The 24,875-nt window shown below is 46.4% G+C and overlaps 1 protein-coding gene across 10 annotated transcripts in view; it reads left to right on the top strand.

Annotated features, from left to right (window-relative positions):
• Positions 1 to 15,560: 15,560 nt before the first annotated feature.
• FGFR3 (fibroblast growth factor receptor 3) overlaps positions 15,561 to 24,875 on the top strand; it is a 92,032-nt gene continuing 82,717 nt past the window's right edge. For all 10 annotated transcript variants that reach the window (XM_020992242.2, XM_078148902.1, XM_020992240.2 and 7 more), the window contains exons 1-2: positions 15,561 to 15,752; positions 16,652 to 17,074. In XM_020992242.2, coding sequence (XP_020847901.1) covers positions 16,885 to 17,074 — 190 coding nt within the window. In that variant the 5' untranslated portion in view covers positions 15,561 to 15,752; positions 16,652 to 16,884. The remainder of the gene's footprint in view (positions 15,753 to 16,651; positions 17,075 to 24,875) is intronic.

Here is a 24,875-nt window from a genome sequence, read left to right as displayed (position 1 = left end):
TAGCTCAAAGAAAAAAGTATTTAAGAAGATAATATGTTAAGAATATCATCTACACAACATCTCTTCCATAAACCTATGGCATATATAGTCTTCCACAAATAAACACAGTGTAAAGAGCAGGTACATAAATAAAGTGCACTGGTAGGTTTTGCATATATGTGTGTATGTGTGTGTGTGTGTATATGTGTGTGTGTGTGTGTGTGTGTGTGTGTGTGTGTGTGTGTGTGTGTACAAGACATCACCCTCTTGATGTCATTGGTCCTTTTCGAGAATGAAGGATGAACGAGAATCTGGTAGATACAGACGCAGAGATACATGGAGTCAAGGCAACTCATTCAACTGGCACTCCAGGACTCAGATGTCCTTCTTCTTCTCAAGCTATCCTCATGCTGCTCCCCTGCAGGTGTAGCATCTCTGCTGGCAGGCTGCTCACCTGGGCTCCTTGGACTGGCCCCTCTCTGCAGCTCAACTCCCCACTCCCAAGGTGAATTCTTACTTCAATCCACCATGATGAGTTTTCTTCTCTTCTGCCAGGAGTCACGTACCTTAGAGCTGCATCCACTGACTGTGCCTCTCTCCAGGTGGGTGTGTAGCTCCATGGAAAGATTCCTGGTCAATGTGTGTTTAGGACAGAGAGAGAGGGAGGAAGGGAGGGGGAGAGAGACAGACAGACAGACAGAGAGAAAGAAATCCCTGCAGTCCCATACAATTTCTGATCAAACCAGAACCTAAACTGGAGTCCCTTCTGCAACACTCCTGAGAGACGCTGTTCCAACCTCAGCTCAAAGACCTCTAATGATGAGGAGCTTACTACCTTCTGAGCCAGCCTGGTCCATTGCTAGACATCTCTGACTGATTGTTAGAAAGCTCTTCCTTATATTGAGCTATAATGACTCCTCATAACTTAAGGTCATAGGGTCATGGCTCTAGAGTTGGGAAGGACCATAGAAGATCCAATTTCCTCATTTTACAATTGGGGAAACTGAGGCACAGGAAGACCAAGTGACTCACTTTTCCAAGATCACCCAGGTAATAATCACCAGAGGTGAACTTCTACTCAATGATCTTAAATCATGAAGATGCCATCCCTTTCCCGAAGGGACAGGCCCCAAACAGGTCAGGCCAGCCCTGGGCCAAAGCTCAGGAATGAGAAGAACTCCAAAGCTTCTCTGGGGAGAGAACATGAACTCATTTTCCAAACAGTAGCAGCTACTCGCTACGAGGGAGGTAGTACCAGTATTACCTACCATACCCATTTTACAGATGAGAAAAGTAGGAAGGGGAGAAATTAAGTGACTTTACCAAGGTCACACAGCTAAGCATTAATGGCAGGATTCAAACTCAGGTCTTCCTGACTCCAAATGCAACATGAATTCCCCACAGCCTGCACTCTCCTGGAATTTGACTGTGTTAGCCTCGCTCTGACACAGACTTGCTGTGGAATTTCTTCCCCCTTGACTGGATCTTGGTTTCCCCATCTGGTTGCTCTGCTGACCTCTCTGCAAAGATTGGGAGGAGTCAATGAGATTCTATCATGGCCAGGAAAAATAAAAGATGATCATCCAAATTATCCAACCCCAGGCCAAGTAGGGAGGGAGGGAGTTATTACTAGCCTGATTTTATGAATGGGGAAACCCCTGTGGATAGGGATTACTCACAGGTAAATCAGGGACACACCCAAGATCAGAATCCCACAATCCCCCACTTTCGGGGCCAGGAACACAGGATATCAAAGCTGGATGGGATCATATGGACCCTCTTTCTTGGCTAGCCCCCTCTTTCTGCAGCTGGGGAAAGTGAACTCCGGAACGGGAAAGCGCCTTGCCCAGTAAATAAGCCCAGGTCCTGACTCTCAGGCTCAGTCTGTGTCTTTCTGCTGCTCCAGGCTGCCCACCCCGTTCTCCAGGCCCCAGTTTCCAAGTGCCTTCTACCAACACCCAAATAGTTGCAGCCAAGCAGACAAATCAAACAAAAGAGAAAAGCGGTCTTGAAAATCCCGTACCTGGTTTCCGGGTTTACTTGTCTCCTCCGGGTCCGCCACACTCTTAACTTATTGTTAAATATTTCACCAGTAAACCAGATTTTTCAGCTCCTTCCCAATCCTCTTTAATCCCAGGGAGGAAGACATGTAATCACTGAGACTCGATCAGGCTGTGTCTTTGATTATAACCAATTCCAAAAGCTTTTATTTAATGCCTTCTGAGTTCTAGGCAAGGACTGATCCAGCTGGAGGAAAGCGGGGGCTGTCAGGAGGCCATAGCTCTAGAGCTAGCGGGGACCTCAGAGGTCATCTGGTCTAACCTCTTTATCTTTCGCATGAGGAAACACACACAGGCAGCATTACAGGTAGGATTGGGCCCTGACCTTCAGCTGGAGATTTTCCCCCTATACCACACATAACCTCCAAGAATTATTGTGAAGCTGTTTATAAAAGCAAGGAAGGGAGCAGCTAGGTAGCACAATGGATAGAGCACCAGCCCTGAGTTCAAATCTAGCCTCAGATATGTATTTGCTGTGTGACCCTGGGCAAGTCACTTAACCCCAGTTGCCTCTAAAAAAATTTTTTTTTAAATTGAAGCAGAGAAATATTTGAATCAGGGGAAGTAAGGCAGGTGTGCGCTTTCCTAGATTGGGGGGAACAAAAGTGGGGAGATAAGAGGGCCTGGGGAGAACAGGCAACAGGGAGTTGTCGTGGAGTGTGTGAAATAGGATTGGAAAGGAGGGGCAGCATGCAGCAGTGGACAGAAAGCTGTCAGAAAGTCAGAAAGACCTAGGTTCAAATCCAGTTTCTGATACTTAACTGACTTCAGGATCTTGGGCAAATGATTTAGCCTCTAAGTGCCTCCAAGGCAAGTTTCTAAGACTCCAGGGTGCAGAGAAGGTGTTGATCTTCATTGGAAAAGAAAGTTCCTCAAAGAGGATTCACTATAGATCAAACGCCACATCTTATTAAAAGAAAATACTGGAAAGAGAGGATTTTTTTTTGGTAAATAATGAATTTATTTATTTTTAGTTTTCAACACTTACTTCCATAAGGTTTTGAGCTTAAAACTTTCTCTCCCTCTCTCTTCTCCACCACCCCAAGACAGCATGCAGTCTGATATAGGCTCTACTTATACATTCATACGAAGCATATTTTCCCGTTAGTCATGAGGTAAAGAACAATTAGATCTAATGTGAAGAACCACGAGAATGAAGCAATAAAACAAAACAACAAAGGAAAAGGAGAGCAAATAGTCTGCTTCCATCTGCATTCAGACTGCAGAGTTCTTTCTCAGGATGTGGAGAGAATTTTCCATCATGAGGCCCCTGGAGATATCTTAGATCCTTGCATTGATGAAAAGAACTAAGTCTATTTAAGTCAGTCATCACACAAGGTGGCTGTTACAACGTTCTCCTGGTTCTGCTCACTTCACTCAGCATCAGACCATACAAGTCTTTCCAGGTTTTTCTGAAGCCAGCCTGTTCATCATTTCTTATAACACAGTAGTATTCCATTACATTTATATACCACAACTTGCTCAGCTATTCCCCAATGGATGGGCATCCTCTCGATTTCCAATTCTTTGCCACCACAAAAAGAACTGCTATAAATATTTCTGTACATGTAGGTCCTTTTCCCATTTGTATGATCTCTTTGGGATACATACCTAGAAGTGGTATTGCTGGGTCAAAGGGTATGCACATTTTTATAGCCCTTTGGGCATAGTTCCAAATTGCTCTCCAAAATGGTTGGATCAGTTCACAACTCTACCAACAATGCATTAGTGTTCTAATTTTCCCACATTTTCTCCAACATTTATCGTTGTCCTATTTTGTCATGTTAGCCAATCTGATAAGTGTGATATGGTACCTCAGAGTCATTTTGATGTGCATTTCTCTAATCAATAGTGATTTAGAGCATTTTTTCATATGACTATAGATGGCTTTAGTTTCTTCCTTTGAAAACTGCCTGTTGATATCCTTGCCTGTGAGGAGCCTTGAATACCAGGTTAAGGGACCTAAATGATGACAATGCCTACATGTGCATTGCTTTACAGTTACAAAACATTGTCATCCACATTTGCCCCTGGCAAAGGAAGCAGGGAGGGGGTCATTGGCCCCAAATGGGGACACTGAGTCTCAGAGAGCAGCAAGGATTTGTCAGATTACAACCCAGGCTTCAGGGCTCTTTGCACGTCAGTCCACCCCGCTACAGGGCAAGAAGGCCCCCATAGGAATCTGCCCCGTTGCTGGCTACTGGTGTGATTTCCTACTGTAAATGGTTTTCAAATGTTCAGGATTTGGGGTTTTACTATATTTTTTTCCTCTAGAGCCCACACCAGACCCCCGGAGACACAGACAATTCTGAATGCTGAAGGCAGGGAACTGACATATGGATGTGGTATGTCTCAGGAATTGTAAGGAGTCTTTTAACCCCAGGGAAGAACCCTTGGGTCCTGCCAAGCTGTAGCAGACCCACATAACACAGCACAGATGTTTGGGCTTTGTAGACCCAGACAAAATGGGCCCATCCTGCAGCATCCCCCTCTCCTTAGCCTGGGCCCCCCTCTTCCCTCCAGAGACTTCCTCAGAGCTGTGATCTCTTCAGTACTTTGTTCACAACTCCCTTGTAAGCCAAGCACACCAGAGGTTATTATCCCCACTTTACAGAAAAAGAAACCAAGGCTCAGAGAGAGAGATGATTTGCTCAAGACTATACAACCAATGGGTTGTATCTAAGCCTTGAACACAAATCTCCAGTCTCCATGGCATGTTCTAGTACACTGTGGTGCCTTCCTTTGGTAATAATAATTCTTATAGCTATAGAACTTCAAGGTTTCCTCTCCTACGTATGTGGTCCTTCCACCGTTAGAATGTAAACTCCATGAAGGCAAGGTCTATGTCAGTTTTGCATCTTTATCAGTATTGCTGAACACAGTGCTTGGTGCCTTTTCATTTATTCATTCCTGTGAGGTAGGAAGTCTAGATGTCATTTACCACATTTTATAGATGGAAAACAGGCATAGAATGAATACATGAAAGGGAGAGGGAGAGAAAGAAAGAAAAAGAGAGAAAGAGAAAGAAAGGGGGGAAAAGAGAGAAAGAAAGTAGAAAAGATAGAGAAAAAGAAAGAGAAAGGAAGGGAGAGAGAAAAAAAGAAAGGAAATAAGGAAGAAAGGGAAAGATAGAAAGAGAAAGAAAGGGAGAGAGCAAAAAGGCAGGAAGGAAGGAAGAAAGAAAGAAAAGGAAGGAAGGAAAGCATTAGTTAAGTGTTTACTATGTGTTGTATAACCTATATCAAATTGCCTACTCTCTCAGTGACTGGGGAGGGGATCGAGGGAGAGAGAGAATTTGGAAGTCAAAATTTTAAAAACAAAATGTTAAAAATTATACATGCAATTGCAAAAAAACAACACATTATCTTTAAAAAGTATTTCCTATGTGCAAAGCATGCCCTGAGAAGAGACACAGTCCTTGCTCTCAGGGATCCCACATTCTAACAGTGGGAGACATTTACAGGTGTTTCAGCTACAATTGAGCTGGAAAGGCCCTGTGGACCTTAAGACACAACAGAACAGATGACGGTGCGTCTTCTCTCCTGTTATTGCCACTGATCAGATGTTCTTCAATTTCTGATGCTGAGCCACTTGTCGGGGCCAAGGTCCCTGGCAGTCAGAGCTGGCTTTCCCTGGTGGGTCTTCAGTAGCTGGGGCTGCTGAGGCTGTGGCACCCGCAGCCCCTGCAGAAGCCATTGCCAGGTTGTATCTGCACAGAGATCATGTCCATGGGTGATGACTGAGGGGGCCAGGTGGGGCGCAGGGCTGGTGGTCTGGGAGTCTTGGGCTCAGGGTCCTGGGCTGTTTGCCTTCGGGGCTCAGTGGAGCTTATAATCGAGGTGGTGGTCATGGTTTGACTGTCCTGGCACATATCTCCTCTGGTCTCCGCCACAGGGTTTCTTGCTGCTCAGGGGAGAAAAGTAATGACCCAAGGTCATACAACTAGCTCTCTAAATGAGATAACTAAGGGCTTATCTTTTCAGTAATAAAAGAGGACTCTTCAATGGGCAAAGTCACCAGCTGTACATGGTGGCATAAACTCCTCGGATTATCTAGGTTGCAAGGAATACCTTCCATCTACTAAGAGCCTAATAAATGCTTATTCATAGGATCATAGATAAGGAACTGAAAGGAAACTTACAATTTACAGATGAGAAAAGTGAGGCTCAGAGTGAAGTGACTTACCTAAGGTCACACAGCTAACACGTGCCAGAAGCAGAATTTGAACCCAGGTCCTCCTGATGCCAAGGCCAGACCTATTGTCCCCAAAGTGCTCCTTGTGTATCAGCAGGACCCGGTTTTGCCTTCTCCTCTCTAGACTGTAAGCTCCCAAGGGCAGGGTCTGGGCCTGCTCTTTTTGTCTTCACTTATCTGGCAATGGGGCTTTGTGGACGTGCACCCCCAAATACCTGTTGGTTGGTCGTGTTTTGTTTTTTAAACAGAACAAAATAGCCCCTTAAAAAGGCCTTTTAAGCCCTTTGGAACTCCAAGGCTAAACGCAGAGCCCATCCTATTGCCATGCTTCTTCCCAACCATCAAGGCTCCTTGGCCTTTCTGGGCTGATCAATCAATGTTCTACTTCTGGTCTGCTTCCCGTGCCAATGGAGGTCAGTGGCCCAGGTGGCTCTGACTCGGGATCCGTACTGGCTCAGGCCAAAGGGATTCATTCTTATCTGGTTTTAACGGGCTTATCAACATCTCTGAGCTTATGAAAGAGAACATGTGAGGTCTTTAAGGTTAGGTCCCCTCATCCGCAATATCCCAAACGAGCCAAGCAACGTGCTGGCAATGCTGCCTGGTATCACGGGAAGAGCCCTGGAGCTCTGCCATTTCAATCTTGTATGACCTTGGGTTCTCTCACTGAGCCTGTTACCAAATCAGTAAAATGGGGACAATAATCTTAGCACGCCTCACCTCCCAGGTTGGTTGAGAGGAAAGTGCTTTGTAAGCCTTAGAGTGCTAGAGAGCCGGAAGGGACCACAGAGGGCATGTAGCTCAACTCCCTCCTCTTACAGGCGAAGAAACTGAGGCCCACAGAAGCTAAGGGATTTGGCCAATGTCATACCAAATAGTAGGTCTCAGGGGCAGGATAGAGTCATCATGTTTTCTATCCCTCCTTCCTCCCTCCTTCATTTTAGTTGATATCCTACACATCCTGAGAGGTGCAGCTGAAGACCTGCCTCCTCCAGGAAGCCTTTCCTGATCACATTCCCCCACCCAATTCTCTACTATATTCCTCCTAGGAATTTGCATTCTGAGCTCTTTAAGGATAGCATCCTGGAATCATAGATAGAGCTAAAAAGGACCACTACAATCCCTTCCTATTACAGCGAAGCAAAGGGACGTAAAGAGGGTTAAGTGACTCACCCAAGGTCACGTAGCCAGGATTTGAACTCTGACTCTGAGCTCCCTATTCACCAGGCCAAGCTGCCTAGTAAATGAGTGAGGAGGAAAAAGAATGATTTGGTCATTTGTTGGGAAGGGTACAGGAGCTTCACACACAGGATTGATCACAGCTATTTCCAGAGTATTTATTTAGCAAATCTCATAATGTCCTCATGATCATGACCATGAGTAGCTCTCTTGCCTTACCCACCTCCAGTGGGTTTCGGAAATACACTAACAAGGATAATAATTCCAATTTCTGTAACTACAAGGAAAGGAAGGGAGGTAGGAAAGAAACAAGCATTTATTAGGCACCTACTATGTGCCAGGTAATGTGCTAAGCACTTTGCAAATGTTATCGCATTTGGTCCTCACAATAACCCTGCAAGATAGGTGCAGTTATTATTGTCCCCATTTTACAGTTAAGGAAACTGAGGCAGATAGAGATTAAAGTGACTTGCCCAGGGTCACACAGCTAGTAAGTGCCCAAGGCTGGATTTGAACTCAGGTCTTCCTGACTGATTCCAGACCCCAGGGCTTTATCTTTATCCACTGTGCCACTTAAGTGTCCCAGAATTAGGGATTATTGCTCCTGTTTTACAGATAAAGAAACTGAGGAGCAAAAAAGGTAAGGAGGCAATTAAGATAACTTCTATTGCCATAGTGTTTCCAGGATTATTCTGCCCATTTTACAGATGTGAAAAGTCTCAAAAAAGGGGAGTCACTCAGCCAGTTTAAATATCAGGGGTGGCATTTTCACTCAGTTCTTTTTATCCCAATGCCAAAGCTCTTTGTCCTACCATCTCTCTGGATCCCCAAGAGGAATTAAGGAAACTCGATCCCTTAGGACTTCTCCAGGTCACCAGTTGTTTAATTGTTGTTAATGTTGCTGTTTGCCCTTGGTTCTGGAAGAGGACGGTGGAGTCAGGAAGACAACGCCATGACTTGCAGGTGAATTGTATTTAAGTGAGGCAAGGCTGTGCAAGGTCACCAGCCTCACTTTCTCCTCCAGAGCCATCTGGGTCCAGGGCAAGATTGAAATCAGGACGAGTGGTGATGGCCCCCATTTGTTTAATGAACAGCAGAGGAAAGACTTGTTGAGGGTTTCCCCTTCAAAGGGAGACAGCAAAGGAATGAGCAGCAAAAATCTTATCTCCTGGCGGGAGCAAACACAAATCATGTGCATTGCCCAAGAAAGTGCTTTGAGGGATTTCAAGAGTGAGGAGGGAGCTATAATCTGGAATCTCATCTGGGAACCCTTATCAGTCTGGCAGCTAGCTGTTCAGAACTCTGTTGGCTCTTAGGTCAGGAAGGAAGGTTTTTAATGGCTAAGAGAAAGAATGAAACTGGCAAGCGTGTTCTCAGCAGAATTGTTTTAAAACTCCTATGTTTTAAAATTTCAGAAGCCCAACGGGAACGGAAAAGTAGCAATTGCTGTCTCTAACGAGGGGTGCAGAACAGCTTCCAAGCCCAGTACTCCATCCACGTTATTCTGGTCTAACTACTAAATATCTTTCCCCACTTCAGATACCTTAAAAATCAATCCCTTAAACTCTCAAGCTTCTGTTGTCTCTCTCCAGCATGAGCCTCCTCCTTGTAGACTGGGTCCACTCCAGTTCACATTCCCATCTTTGATTTCCCTGGCACCATTCTGAATTCCTCATTCAACACATTGGAGACCATGATATTGGTGTTGGCCACTGCCATGAACGATGCCCAATGGAGAGTACAAATAGAAGAGGGCTTCCCTATAGAGGGTGAGGTGGCCCAGATCCTTTTTTTTGCAGGGGGCACTTTACTGATTATGTAGCAAAGCTTCCTGGGTAATACTTGCAGCAATTCAAAAGAGTTTAGCCTAACAGGTGGCACCGTGAATCAAACATGGGGTCAGGAAGGGTCATCTTCCTTAATTCAAGTCTGGCCTCAGATACTTACTAGCTGTGTGACCCTGGGCAAGTCACTTATCTCCATTTGCCTCAGTTTCCTCATCTGTAAAATGAGCTAGAGAAGGAAATGGCAAATCACTCCAATATCTTTACCAAGAAAACCCTAAATAGAGTCACAAAGAGTCAGACATGACTGAAACAACTGAACAGTATCTGCACGGGGAAAACACCAAACAAATGAAAAATACTTATTGTCCAGACATGTGGTTGGATAGACAGCCCATGGGGCTAGTCTATCAGTCTATATCTCTGGGCATAGTTTATGGACAACAGAGCTGGGTCAGACTCTGAATGCTGAATTTTTCCTGCTCTAGGCCTGTGGTAGGTTCAGGAGTGGCTAAAGGATAAGGACAACTAGAATTATAGACATCTAGAACTGAAAGCACACGCCCCTGCCTCTAGAAATCTTATGAGCTAATCAAAGAGGCATGATATACTTATTTACCTAGCACATTGTGTTGGCAAATCTGGAGCTGAAATCCCATAGTCACTGACTCTGGGGAGTTTACAGTCTAACTGGGGTGACAAGATGGAGATGTCTTATCCATTGTGGCACAGAATCTAAAGCTGGAAGACCACATAGTCAAACCCTCCCACTTTATAAATGAAGAAAATGAAGCCCATATGGGCAAAGAGACTTCCCCCAATTTACCTGAGTTGAGTAGCAGAGCAAGGATTCTCTTCCAGAGTTTGGATCTGCTCACCACCTGTACAAAGGAAGAGGTTGAATTGGGTCATCTCCAAGGCTCTCTCCAGTTCTGACATTCTCCCTTCTCTGTTCTCAGGCCTCTGCCAGTACTGACAGTCTATGAAATCTTTCCCCCCCTAGGAAATCTATGAATTGAATCACATTGATGAAATGAAATACTAAAAGGACCTAGTGTGTCTAATAAACTTCAATACTTCCAGGATTTATTATTTCATCACTGTGGGTCCACTTCCAGCCCCTCCTCATTTCAGTTATTGAGTTGCTGGAGTTAGCCCCTGAGGACCAGCCCTCGGACCATAACACTTACCCAGGCTGGACCTGGGACGCTGGAACACGCTATTTGCTAATCCTTATAGCTTGTGCGTCACATCCACCTCCGTGAGGCATCAGAAGACCTCCGTGAGAGTAGTGGTAATAACGATATGTTTAATGGAATTGAATTCAAGGAGGCAGCTTGGTATAGTGGGAAGAGCCCGGGATTTGAAGTCAGGAGAAAGGACTGTCCGGTCCACCTCTGCCGTTGACTCCTTGAGCATGTCTCTTTTCATCCTGGATTCGAGTCTTGATGCCAAGTATAAAATGAAGAAGAGGAGCTAGGTTATCTCAAAAGCCCCATCCAGTTCTGACCTTCTCTCTTCTCACTCCCGTGCCAGCTCTGATGATGTATGATATCTTTTCCCTCTAGGAAATCCATGAATTCAACTGCATTAAAGAAAAGAGTTACTTAAATACTAAAATGAACCCAGGAAGGTTTTCAGCTCTGAGGCAGGAGGCATGATGGAAGTGGGGGAAAATACTAGAGGTGGCTTTGGAGGAGGCAGCATGCTGTAGTGGAGAATGAACTAGCCCCCAGGGCCAAGACGACTTGGGCTGAGTCCTATTTTTGCCATGTTTTGGCTGTGTGACCAGGCAAAATGCTTAATTTCTTGAAGGTCTAGGCAATTTTCTTGCAGAGAAGGTGCTAACCTGCACTGGGAGAGAAAACTTCTATACCTGTTCCAGTCCCTATGCCTCTAGGAGGGGAAGGGAATTGTGCTATATTTGACATCACGGTCTCTTACCTCTTCATGGGAAGTAATATTAACATCTTATCAGCAAAGACCCTCTCTGTAGTCTAAACTTCAGCCCAGGACAGGGCTACCAGTAACTTATTCCTCTCAGAGCTTGAGTTTCCTCATCTGTAAAATGGATATAATACTTGTTCTGCCCTCCTGGGGTTGTTGTAAATAAGGAAGGTGATTCCAAGCTATAAAGCTCACCATAGAAATGCAAACTCATTTCCAGAGAGAAAGATGTGATTTGCCTAAGGATGTAAATGTAGGGGCCATGTGACCCAACTTCTTTATTTTACAGATGAAATTTAAATCACTAGTCCAGTTACCCAGCTAGCTAATTGAATAGCAATTATTCACTTACTATGTGTCCAGGCCTGTGTTGGGTTGGATTTTTTGGGAGAGTGGGAGTGGGAGGAGAGACATTGAGATGAACTAGGGGAGGGGGGTAGAATGCTTCAATAGTTGTCTCTTGTGTGACATCTTGGTGACCTTGGATTCTCAAAGGTTATCCCAGCAGAGCCCTAGGTATGGCAGATGTTGCTAGGGCTAAAAGGGCTCCCAGACAGTGATAAGATTATGGTGCTGATACTAGGTTGTGGTCCTCAGAGGACCAATTCAGCCGAGGTTCATCACTGTAAGACTGACCACCAGATGATGATTTCTTTCGAACGTGACCCACAAGGACTGAAACAGGAATCTCACCCCAATCTCTTGACATAGAACCCTGTGTCTTTTCCACAGTTTCTGGCTGCCTCTCTTTGTAAGATGCCATGACTCTTTTTCAGGGGTATGGAGATAAGGCTAAGATGAATCTTTTCAGCTGATTTGGAGAATCTGTACTTCTCAAACTATCACCTTTTTCTGTTTGTTTGTTTGCTTGTTTCTTTGTTTTTATCATCAGAGCCATGACTGCCTTTTGGGGAAGTCCCTTTTGGGTGACAACCATGTATGTGCCTGGTGTCTACAGTGTGATGCAATTATAAGTAGATAGTAATAAAAATAACATTTCTATACTGCACAACTTACAGAGACTTTTCTGAGAGGAATTTCTGCAAAATGGCTGGTGTATTATTATCTCCATTTTTACAGATGAGGAAAGTGTTCTCAGAGAAGGGAAGTATCATCCTTAAAAAGCAACTCAGATGCCACTGGCCCCATGATGCCTTCCTCTACTCCCACCCCCCACCCCACCACCAGGTGACAGGGACTTCTCACCTCAGACATTTTATCCCCTTTGCCTAGACCTCCTCTTTCCTTAAACTTATTCCATTCTCCCTTGTCTCAAAGTTGGTATTTTTCATCCATGTCTTTCCCATAGTTGGATTGTAAGCACAGGAAATCACAGATTTGGAAGACACAACTGAGGCCATGTATGTAATCCAACTGGTAGCTAAATGGTTGCTGATTAGAATTGAATTAAATTGGCTAAGGTCACACAGACCCTAAATGCTGGAGCCCCAGAGGCCAAACCCGAGGTCAAAGCACAAGAGCATCAGATTTAGAGAAAGTTTTTCTCCCTATTAAAATATAAGTTCCAGAAGAACAGAGACTGGCTTTTTTTTTTTCTCTTTGTCTTATGTCCCCAGAGCCTGGCACAGCACTTGGCCTACAGGTAGCTGCCTAAGAAATTGCTTGTTGTAGTTCAGTCATTTCAGTCATGTACAACTCTTTGTGACCCCATTTGGGGTTTTCTTGGCAGAGATAGTGGAGTGTTTTGCTATTTCCTTCTCCAGCTCATTTTACAGATGATGAAACTGAGGCAAAACAGGGTTAAGTGATTTGTCCAGGGTCACATGGTTAGTAAGTATCTGAGGCCAGATTGAACTCATGAAGATGAGTTTTCCAAGCCCTGGTGCTCAGAGCCACCTTGATAATACTTATAAAGAACTTTTAAAAGTGCTTCTCCAGACCTTGTCCTATGTAATTCTCCTTTTCACCACCCTTCAAGTCAGGCAGGAGAGAGATTATTAACATAATTTAACAGATTAACTCAGAAAATACAAGTGGTTTACCTAAGATTCCTATGATTTTTTTTTAAAGCAAGAAGATATCTTAAATCCCATCTAACCTCCTTCTTCTTACCTCCACTTTTAGAGGTGAAGCTACCTGGTCCAGTGTTGTACAAGAAGTAAGCAGCAGAGCTAAAACTGGAACTCAGGGCTACTGACGGGCAGAAGGAATTCGACAAATGTGCATTAAATTGCAGTGTTCTGTTGTGGTATGTTGGGACTCCATTGGGAGACAGCACTGGGCCAACCAGAAGCCCCTCGTCCTCTCACCCCCAAACTGTAGTGTGTGTGTGTGTGTGTGTGTTGTGTGTGTGTGTGTGTGTGTGTACGCGCGCTTCAGAGCTATTTCAAGGGTCTATTCAGTAGGAAATTTTTGTGCATGTGCCTGATTCATTGAACCTATCCTTCCAGCTCTAGCTCCTTCCCTGCCCCTCCCCCAAGCTCCTGATTAGTAACAGTTCACCATATCTGGGGGGTCTAGAGGGCACTATGCTGTACCCTTGCCACATCAGTGGGTGCATACTTCCCTCTCCTTCCACCTCTTTCTCTAGGAACAGTCATCAAAGCAACATTACCGTTGGAGAGAAAGGCATGACAATCAATTGCCCTGACTCTACTCACAATCGCTGTGCCTTCCCAGATCTAAACACCCCTCCCTGTCCAGCACATGTGCGGTCTTTCCTGTATTCCAAGGTAAGCTCCTCAGGTTGTCGGCTTCTCCAACAGAAATTGCCTTGTTTTTTGTATTCCTATCCACAGTGCTGGGCACTTCACAGTGAGCGCTTAGTAAAAGCTACCGTTTATGCAGACCCACCTCTTCCACACAGCCTTCCCTGATTTCTCTGGCCCAAATCCCCTCTCCCATTGAGCTCCTATGCTCCTTCCCCTCAGCAGCTCTCAATTCGGAAGAGACTTACCCCGTCCTACTGCCTCTTTTTTTTTTCTCCCTGAACAGGCGGTGAGCCTCTGAGGCTCTCTTCTCTGTAAAGTCTCTTCCAATTCTAAAACCAATGATACTATGACCAGATGTTTAAGGAACTTGCTACTTGTCCCCTCCTGTGAAGAGCTCAAAGTCTAATGAAGAAGTCTGAGATCCCACCGGACACAGCCAGAAAACAAAGCATCAGGTCGTCCATGGAAGAAGAGAATACTGCCCTTAGAGTGCCCCAGACAGCTCCCAAAGCTTTCTGGGCCTCAGTTGCCTTATATCAAATGAAGGGACTAGATTCAATGATGTCCTAATCTAATATGTTGGGATTCCTGGAGCATACGGCTTTGGGAGACCATGAAGCTTTCTCCTTCTATTCCTTTCCCACAAAGTCCTTTATTTAACAGGGACCAGGGATGTTCTTTCCATTACACACCCCCTACACATACACACACCTTTTTTTTAAATTTAGTCAACAGAACCTAGTCCACCTTCTTCATTTTACAGATAAGGAAACTGAGAACCAAAGAAGTTAAATGACTTGCTTATGACATAAGTATGTAGGATTCACCTGGGTATTGGGAATCCAAAACTAGTTTTCTTTTCTTTTTTCCAACATCCTGTACTTTCCCGTCCCCCCCCCTCAGCTCACAACAATCCCATTTTTTCCCAGAGACCATACTGAAATAGAGAGAATGTTTCTCCTTCCGAGCCATCCAGAGGTGGGGGGGTGGGGGTGGGGGAGTGTTCACCCTCTTACAGGGGTCCCAACTCTCCCCTCCCCACCCCCCAAAAAAGAGCTGACAGCCAGCAGTGGTTGGGTGAGCTCTACTCAAAGATCTGGGAGTTTTAAATTGTGGAAGGATTTCCCGGGTCGAGGGGATGGTGGGGATTTGGCCGGGAATCTCTCTATTATCTAGCCTAAGACAAGGGGCTGGTCTGAACTCCGGCTCACTCTCACGCCCTTGGAGGCGGGTGCACCCTCTTAATTATTGCAATCCCCCCTCCCGCTGGACCCCCGGTCCCCTTCCTCTGCCTTAATCCCTTTAAGCAGAAGGAAGCCTGGCAGGGAGGCAGAGAATTGGGCGTCTCCCTCAATTCTGGGCGGGCCTCCCCACTCGTTTCCCCCCCCCTTGGGAATGGGGAGGAGAAGGGAGGGGAAGAGAGGGAAGGGGAGGAGAGGGGAGGGGAAAGGAGGGGGCGGGCGGAACTAGATAACCCCCTCCTACAAGCCCTGGCTTCCCCTCTATCTCTCACTTCTCTCTGCTCCCTCGGTCTCCCGCCTCGGGCTTTTTGCGCGCCCGTGGCTAGAGCAGAGCGCGTAGGAGAAGGAAGACAGAGAAGACGTGAGGGAGGAGGAGGAGGAGAGGGGGGGAAAGGAGGAGAAGGAGAGGGGGTTGAGGAGGAGCGGGTCGAGGGGGCGGGGGTTAGGGGCGGGCCAGGGGAGGAGGCGGGGCGGGCGCGGCCGGCGCGCTGCTAAGTGGTTGGAACTGCCGCCGCTGTAGCAGGGGCTGCGCTGGAGAGCTGGCCCGGGCGCACTGTGTGCGGTGACGGCGGCGGCAGCTGGCGCCGCTCGGTCCCTTGCTCCAGAGGAGGAGGAGGAGGAGGAGGAGGAGGAGGAGCTGTGCGCCCGAGAATCCTGGGCAGGGGAGCCGCCGCCGCGGGATCGGGGCCCGGCGAGGTAAGGGCATTCTCCCCTGGCGGGCTGGTGAGAGGCAAGCTTGAGGTTGGGGGAGACGTAGACGGAGCCGCAAGGCTCCCCCCCTCCTCCCCTGGACTTTTCTTCCCAAGTTTCCTTCTCTGTCTGGGGAGCTGTTTGGGGCTGCTCTGCTAAGCTGGAGCGTTTTACTGGTTTGCTCTCATACCCTTCCTGGGCTTCCTTCCCGGGATGGGGTGGCATGGGGGGGGCGGGTCAGAAGATCTTGAAATCCTACGACTTCAGAGAATTCTTGCATTTTGCATTTGGAGGGATACGGCAACTTGGAAGGAGCGTGCAGCCTGCCTGTCTCAGGCTGCAGTGGAGGGAAGGGGATGCTTCAAAAAAGATTTGAGAGAGAGAGAGCAAGAGCAGTGAGAGGGAGAGGCTCTGAGGCCAGCAGCGATTTGGGGAGGCGGTGGCGCCGGGAGGGCGCCGGGCGTTAGCGCGCCCGGGGCCCGGGACTCCGCGCTCGCAGCGCGCTGCCAACGTGCCTCCCGGGGAGGCGAGGGTTCACCCCCCCTTCCCTTCTCCCGGGGCCACGGCTACAGCCCGGAGGCTCGCTCCTTCCCCTCCCCAAAGGAAGGGACATTCCTGAGCTGGAGGGGGGTTGCCTTGTGGCGGTTTCTAAGAGGCTCTGGCTTGCAACTTTCTTCCCCTTTGCTGAAAAGGGAAGACACGGAGACCTAGACTGACAGTTGAAGGCAGTGTAAAGGAGTCAATCGTAGCTGACTTAATAGTTTTGAAAAAGCCACCACGCGCATAGACACGCTCTTTTCCCTCCTTTTAACTAACTCTGAGCCTCCAAACCCCCTGCAATCTTTTCCCTGTCTTTGGGAAACGGATGCGATTTTTGCAGCTAGCGAACCTTTACTCCCCTGCAGAACGGAGCGGAGCCGAGGGCTCTGGAGCAGCCGCGCTTCCAGCCCCCAGGGGACACGCACAACCACCCAGCCCGGGCGAAGTCTGTGAAGCCCTAGCTGCTGCAGCAGAGCGCAGAGCCCCGTGGTCTCCTTCCTGCCGGGGAACTAAGCTGGGCGTCGCGAAGCGGTCCCAGCCCCAGGTCGGAAGAGCCGAGAGCTCCGGGGAGAGGCGAAGCCCAGCATGCTGCCGGAGGATGCCTGAGGCTGGCCGACCTGCAAGCGGGCGGCTTCCCGGGCCCTCCCGGACCCTAGTCGGAGGAATGGTGACCGCGGGCTGCGTCTTGGTCTTCTACCTGGCGGTGGCAGTGAATAGTGCCGGTGCCGGTCCGGGTCCGGGGCTGGTCATCTCTCACCTGGAGCCTCGTCCTGCCAGAAGAGCCACAGGTAAGCAGGGACCCGGGATTGATTGGGAGGAGGAAGATTGTGGGGAATGTGTCGAGACTGGGTTTATGTCAGTGAGCCGAAATTTCCAGCCTCCTTTTCTCGGGCCAGTTCAGATTGGGAGTATTTGAACAGTGTGAAACCTCTCCTCCTCCCCTAGGGACAATTGCTGTCCACTTCCCTCCCCCCACCCCATCCCTTAGATTTGCAGAATCTCGGATCTGCATGCTCCAGTCCAGTAGTGCTCCGCAGGTGCAGTGCGCTCAGGGCGCAGCCCGGGAGACTGCTACGGAGTTTCCATCGGTACGTTCTTTTTCCTCCTCTACCCCTACTCAGGGAGGAACGAAAGCCTTTTCTTTCTCTCTCCCTTCTTCCCCTGGTCCAGCACAACACGACGCTGAAATGCCAAGCCCAGTCCCCCCCTCCCCCCCATGGCCTCCCTTTGTCAGGTTAATTGATAACCTAGCCTGTTGGCCGAGGCTGGTAGGAGAGGGAGAGCCAGAGAGAGTAAACATTTACAAACAGCCAACCCCCACCCCAGCAAGCCTGTGCTGGGGGTGGCCTCGAAGCATGGCCCTGGTGGGGAGATGCTCCGAAGGAGATTTAAAAGGGCCAGAAGACTCAGCAAGCGAGTTTCTTAAACTGTGGGAATTCAAGGTCTTGAACTCTCAAATCGAAGCACTCTCCAGACTGGCTGGATTTGCCTTAGCTTTCGCTCTTCTTTTCTCTCGCTTGTGCTTGGCCTGATGGACCCTGGGCCCATTTTATGACTTGGGTGTCCGAGTGATTGCTCGGGCTGATTTAATGCCCCAGGCGGCTCTAATGTGATTGCTGCCTTCAGAAGGAAAATGAGGCTGAAAATGATGTGGAGTCTGGCTAAGACTTGGTAGCAAGGGCATGGTCAGCTGTGTAAAAAGCCTTGGGCAGAACTGGGAAGGTCTGCAACGGAGCCAGGTTTGGATTTAATAAAAAGGGGAAAGAAAAAAAAAACTTTGCCTATATCAGAATTGTCCAGAAGAGGAATTTGCTGTTTTCATAAGTAGTGAGCTTCCTGACAGTAGTGGTCTTCAAAAAGAGGCTGGAAGACCACTTGGGGGTGTTATAGAAAGAATTTCCAGCTCTGGACATGTTGGACTAGGTGACCTCTGGAGTCCCTTACCTGATCTGTGATTCTGAGATTTATCAGTTCCTGCTAGTAGCCCAGCTGAAATCCCTTTGTGATGGAACTCATCCCAGTCTAGCCTGGACTTCTAGAAAGAGAAGCATAGAATTTGTGCATTGGAAAGCCTTCTTCTGAAAGAGGTCCCAGGGAGGAATTCCATTTATAAATTTCATTCAAGACACTCACACTGAACTTTTCTGGAGTTGACCAGAGAGAAAAACCAGGAGAGAGAATTATGTTTACAGGAGTTGAGTAACTAGCAACCCAGAGGTAATATAACCAGTAATATCAGAAGCCATCTAGTAACAGAGATGCATTTTTAGAAGTGTATTTGAAGGCAATGTCCTTCTTGTCCTTCTTGCCCTGGGAGCTGGTACCTGTATGTATCCTGTTTGGTTTTCTGAGGCTCCATGTCCTGGCAATAGAAGCGATTCTATTGCCATTATAACTTTTATTATTGCAGTTTCCACCATTAATGTTTTAAGAGTTCCCGTGTTCCCCATAGAAAGTTTCTATTGTTCACAGAGGGTTGGAGGGTGGGGTGGGGGGAAAGAATGTTTGTCAGAAGGGAGAGGCAAAGGAGTAAATGTAGTGGCTGACCAGAGAGGAAGGGGCTTACATTCTCTCTCCTCCCCTTCCCCCCAATTTGGAGTTCGCAGCCCTTTTGGCCTAAGGGACAGACAAGGCTCATCCTGGAATCATAAGCAGGCAATTTTTCTCTCCTCCATTCTTTTAACTCCAAATAACTTCCTTAATCTAGTGGGCAGTGGACACTCTTGGCTATGAGTTCCGAGAGACCTGAATTTGAAACCACAGGATATGGGTCTGAGTCCCAGCTCTTGCTGCTGGCTACCCTTGGTAGGGTCACTCTCTCTGCACCTCAGTTTCCTCACCTGGACAGTAAGTTGGTTGGACTAGATGGGTGATCTTTAAGGCCTCTTTCAGCTCTGAATCCTAGTAGCTCTTGGACGCCCCTTAGGAAATCAGAGTCACTTAGAAATAGGTGAGGCATCTCTTAGAAATCATCTTAGGCAGGCTGGCTCTAGAATTTCATAGGGTTTATTTTCAAGCCTAAACTGTGGAACTCATCTCTTTCTTCTCTGGGACCATCTTCAGGGGTCTCCTTCACAAACTAACACATATATATGGTTATAGATGGATACTGAGTGTCCCAAAAGTCTGAGTGCTGTTTTAAGCTTTCATAGCCTTAAACAGATGTGTGGGGACCAGGGGAGAGGGGAAGAGAAAGAGAAATACTGTGTGTCCTAAAGGTCTGAGTGCTGTTTTAAACGTGTGTGTGTGTCTGTATGTGTGTGTGTGTGTGTGTGTGTGTGAGAGAGAGAGAGAGAGAGAGAGAGAGGGTGTCCCAAAAGCGTGAGTGCAGTTTTGACTTTTTGGGACACCCAGTATCTAGCTATATCCACCAATCCACCAATATCCATGGCACTAAGACTTTTGGGACATCCTGTATATGGCTTAGACAGTCCCAGATGCCCAGACTTATTTCTGAATCTACAACAAGATCTATAGCAGCTTCTCTAGTGTGGCTCTATGGATGTAGTAGAAATTTCCAACCACATCCCTGCGCTGTTGATGCCACTTGGAGTTAAAGCTATAAATTCCCCTGGGGCTGGAATAGGGTGGTTGGGGTGGCTGCGCCAGGGGAGGTGTTAGGTTTTGTCATCAGGGTGACTCCAGAGTCTTAGCATAAGTCACTGGGCCAATAGCTCCCAACTTACAGCAGCCAGATGCATTGATTTATAAGGCTGCTTTCAGCAGCACCAGAAAAATCCATTAATGCAGATGACTCTGGTGTTTAAGAGCTGGGTTAGAGAACTAGATGGAACCCTGTTCTAAGCTTGCTGTGGGGGTTTCCTTGCTCCCTTAGCTCTCCTTCAGGGCTGGCCCCCCCGGGGTCTCACAGTTAAGGAAATTATCACCAAGTGGCAAAAAAAAAAAAGAGAGAGAGAAAAGGAAAGTTGCTGCTTAAAGGGATAGAAATGACAGAAGTCAATTCACTACTAATGTAGAGCTGCAAGGTACCTTGGCCTAGGTGGTAAATGGCCCTCATTTTACAGGGGGTCAAAGGAACCAGAGGGGTGAAGTTACTTTCCCACAGACCCACTGCTAGCTGGTATAGGAGCCTGAGTCTTCTGACTCCAAAATCCATTGCCCTTTGTAACAAGGGTACGTTGGGATCCCTTCTGGGAATCCAGGGGAAGGGGAGTTCTGTTCCTGGGCTGGGAAGACTGCATTCCCAGTGTGAGAGGGAATGTTCCACTGGGCAGGCAGCCGGGGAGGGGATGTTCTGTACCCACCCAGGAGGACAGCCTTAGTCAGAACTTCCCATACCCCCCTCTGGCTGCTACTGTAATACCTAAGTGTTGCAAAGCCACCAAATTTCAATGAATGTAATCAACCTCTTGGGGCCAGATCTTGGAGGTGGGGAGGGTATGGCTAGTAAACTATTTTCCCTTCCCCACCCTCATAATTACTGAAGGAGGGAACTTAGAGGAGTAGAAACAACAACAAAACACCACTGGTTTTCGAGTTTTAATACCTGAGTTCAAATCCCAAGTCACTTGTATGACTTTAGGTGAATACCTTTTCCTTTTCTGGGCCTCAGTTTCCACTTACAAAATGGAAGGTGGTAAATTAGTTTCTATGAAAGTAGACCCTGGAGAGGAAAGCGAGGAAAGAATAAGTGTTTTTGGGAAGTCAGTGAGGTTTTAGAAGCTCTCCTTTGACAGAAAGGGAAACTGAGGAACAGAGCAAAAAGGGATTCACCTAAAGTCACATAGGTGGTAGGTAGCTGTCGACAGCTCCTATGGAAATTGCCCTGGATTTGGAGTCAGTGCCTCAATTTGAAACCTGGCTCTTTAAACTTCCTCTGTGATGGACTGTGGGCAAGTGCCTCCCCTAGTCTGAGCTTTGGTTTCCTCTTCTGTCAAATGATGGCACTGGGCTAAATGGTCTCTGTAAGGTCCCTTCCAGATACCCTAGATCTCCGAAACTACCCTGGGGCTTCCTTAGTCCACGAGGCCAAATCCATGAGGAAACTTCCCTGGAAAAGAGAAGGGACAAAAAGAGTATAAACACGTCCACACAGACACACACACACATCCTTCTTCCCGATCTTTACATTGAATGAGTTGGAAGAAAAACAGCAGCCAAATCTTTCTCTGAATCCACTGGGCCATGGGACCCAGGCTCATTACTGAAGGTGGTTGTACACCGGCATTTCCCATTACAGTGGAAGGCCTTATTTTTCCATAAAGAGGCCTGGAAGGATTTTTCCCTAGTGATCTAATTCTCCACACGGGCCCGGCGGCTGTAACAACCAACGCTTTATGCCTGTGCTCAGCTAACATAAAACGGGCATTGAAGGGGGCTCTTTTGGAGGTATGTGCATGTTTGCTCATATGAATGCTTGCTATTAGTGAAGGTGGAGGGCTGGGGGCCTAACATCTCCACAGGGAGGTGTGGGGCTGTTGGTAGGAAGGAGGCAGGCAGATGGTTACGCTGCTTCTGAATGGGACTGCAAACCGAAAACACTGAAAGCCCTCATCAGAGCTCACGTTCCCCTTGCTCCCTTTCTCCGGGACTGCTGCAGCCAGGGAGAAACAATGTCATTATATATATTTTTTTTCTTTTTCTTTTTTTCTTTTTTTTTATGAATGAAAGTAGGCAAGACAGAATTGAATGTGTATGTCAGCCAGCAGCCATGACAGGGCACATTAGGGGAGGTCAGTGAACTCTTTTAGTGGCCTGAGCATACGGTCACTCCATTCAACTCCTACAGAATAGACATCAATATAGGAAAAGAGGACTCCCTCCTCCAATTTGCATTAGTATTCAGATAAAGATATTACTCCCTACGATTGGTGAATGTCAAGTGAGCTGAGTAGAGGGGAGGAAATCGACATATGAGCATCTCACTTTATTCCTTTTTTTTTTTTTGCCAGAGGGGTTTGGAACCATTTTTTTAAGCCACTTTATTGGCAATATGGAATATGTAAAAGTCACTTCCCAGCTCCTCTGCCCCGCCTCTTTTCCCATCAAGATTTCAATCCTACCTTCTCTCCTCTCCCCCCCCCCCAGAAAAAGGTTCAGCTGGGCATCCAAGGGGGAGGGGAAATGAGCATAAGTCTATTTTCAGGGCTAAGAGGAAATAAGTTTGCAACGATGGAATTACAGGCTCCTTGGCTAAGCCAAAAACACCCCTTCTCAGAGACTCTGGGGCCGTTGTCTCCCCCACCCCACCCCTCATCCCTGGGCAAAGGCACGTGTGGGTCTCGTTTTGAGTTACCATTAATATTTGGCTGATCCTTGGCTTTTGTGAGTTTAAGGGGGGGCAGGGGGGAAGAAACAAGACAATTTCTGTATAATTCCAGGGCTGAGCCAGTCTTGTTCTTGGTATCAGATGTCTAAAGACAAATTTGTTCCTGTTTCTTCTTCTGTGCCCCAGACCATCTGAAGATAACGGAATCTGTAGCAGGATAATTGAATAGGGATCACATAACCTAGCAGGGCTTCATAGATCCTCACAGGCCTTGGTGTTGGGTTCTGTCCTCCCTCCTTCTTTTCCTCCCCCAACCCAATGCCTACAACTGAAAAATAAAATATATTTCTTAGTTTCTTTCCATACATGTATAGCATGTATGTGTATCTGTATAGATACAATGCAAAAAAGAGGGGCAGTGCAGAATAGTGATACTGACTCGGATGGACCCTCTCTGGGCCTTGGTCTCATCATCTGTAAAATGATAGGGTTGGAGAGTATCACTAAGGGCCTTTCTCACTATAAAAGTCCATGTGCCTAAGTATACATATGTATCCTCCATTGCTGTCTGTACTTTATAGAGGCATTGAGGTGTCCATAAGTTGTGACCCTAGTTCTTATAGGTCATGCTAGCTATATGCTCTTGTAGGACCCATCAATCCAAGTATGGTTGAGGAGCAGCTCTGCCTGGCTGCCTCTTGAGGACCAGCCTAGCTAATTACTATTAAAGAAAGGCTCAACACCAGAAAGGGGCTACCAGACTTTTTTTTTTGGGGGGGGTGTCAAGGGGAAGATGTGGCATAGCAATTTTTAAAATGGTTTACTAAGGCAGGAAAAGTTGTGGCCTGGATCATGGAAGCCCCTCTATGCCTACTCTGGGTGGGTGAATGGATGGGAATCATTCTGATCCTTGAAACATTGTGTGTGTGTGTGTGTGTGTGTGTGTGTGTGTGTGTGTGAGTCTTTCTCCTATTAGAGCTAAATCTGGGGAATAAGTTGATAGATTAGTAATACTGTTCCTATAATAAGATGGCTCCTAATAGCTAGGAGAGAAAAGAGGCTAATAAAAATTCATAAATACTGAGTCTGGCTCTTTCCACAGGGACATAAATTACCCTGAACATTGCTGTCTGGTGGGGCATGCCACTGTCCTTCCTAACCTCGTTGTAATCAGCTCATCTTTTCCAAGGGTGAGATTGGAGTTTATTAATGAACTTGACATCATGAAAAGGCCTCTTTGGTCTTGGTTGAACAAGTCCCAATCGCTGCTTTTATAACCAGAAGCTAATATTTCTCACAGACACCAGCTGCTAATTGCCATGAAAATGGCCTGATCAGTAATTGATAACCACTGCCTGGTCTTCTGTCCCTCCTCAGATTCTCTTGAAGCACTCAGACCTGTGTCTTACTCCTATCCCATTCTTCTTTCTTTTCATCCTTCCTATTCATGAATGCATGCATTCATTCAATAAACATTTACTAAGATTCTGCTAGACAGGAGAGGGGAGGAGTGCAGACATTCCTTTATTCATAACCTCCACATATTCATTAGACTGCAATCTTTTTAAGGACAGAAATTGTATAATTTTTCCATCTTTTTTGTACTCAACTCCAAGTATAAGAATATATGTGTGTGTATAGTATATGCTCATGTAATAGATGCTTATACATATATAATATACATGTGTAATATTCATACATATAATAGGTACTTAATAGCTTGTTGAATTGTTGAATTCTGAACCAAGGATTTATTGGAATATATAAGTTCAGGGATGTTGGACATTTTCATACCTTACCAAAAAATCTCTCTGGTTGCTGTTCAGGTGATAGAAAGGTATTAGGATTTATAGTGTAATATCATTGGAAAATTCCCAACTGTCTTGGACTATCATGGTCCTTCTTTGAAACTCCTCAAACTTGGTACTGATTGTAGCTGTTAATGTCAATTTCCTAGCTTGTCTTCATGTCCATTTCCACTAGAGCCAAGGCTGCCAAGTAGATAGATTTAAAACATTTTAAGCAAGATTGATTTTATCAATGAGATTTTTTTAGTTTTTTTTCCTTCAAAATAAGTTTCCCTTACCTATCAAAAATAAATTACTGCATTAGGCCAAATATAATCTGCCTCCAAATAAAGCCTGTACTCCTTAAGTAGAATAATTAATAAAAAAAAAAAAGAAATACATATACATATGTTAAAAGTAACTACAATTATAAGCTGTTCTTGGATTTTATAAAAGCTAATGGGGGGGGACGGGGAATAGAGTGTGGCCTATTTCAGACTAAAGTGATGCCTGATGCTGGTAAGGATTTGAAGGATAGCTCCTCAATAAATGTTCAGCACTTAACTCTTAACT

This window comes from Phascolarctos cinereus, unplaced genomic scaffold, assembly GCF_003287225.1.
Source record: "Phascolarctos cinereus isolate Bilbo 61053 unplaced genomic scaffold, phaCin_HiC Scaffold_9;HRSCAF=440, whole genome shotgun sequence".
Classification (NCBI taxonomy): domain Eukaryota; kingdom Metazoa; phylum Chordata; class Mammalia; order Diprotodontia; family Phascolarctidae; genus Phascolarctos; species Phascolarctos cinereus.
This window is presented reverse-complemented; position numbering and strand designations above follow the sequence as displayed.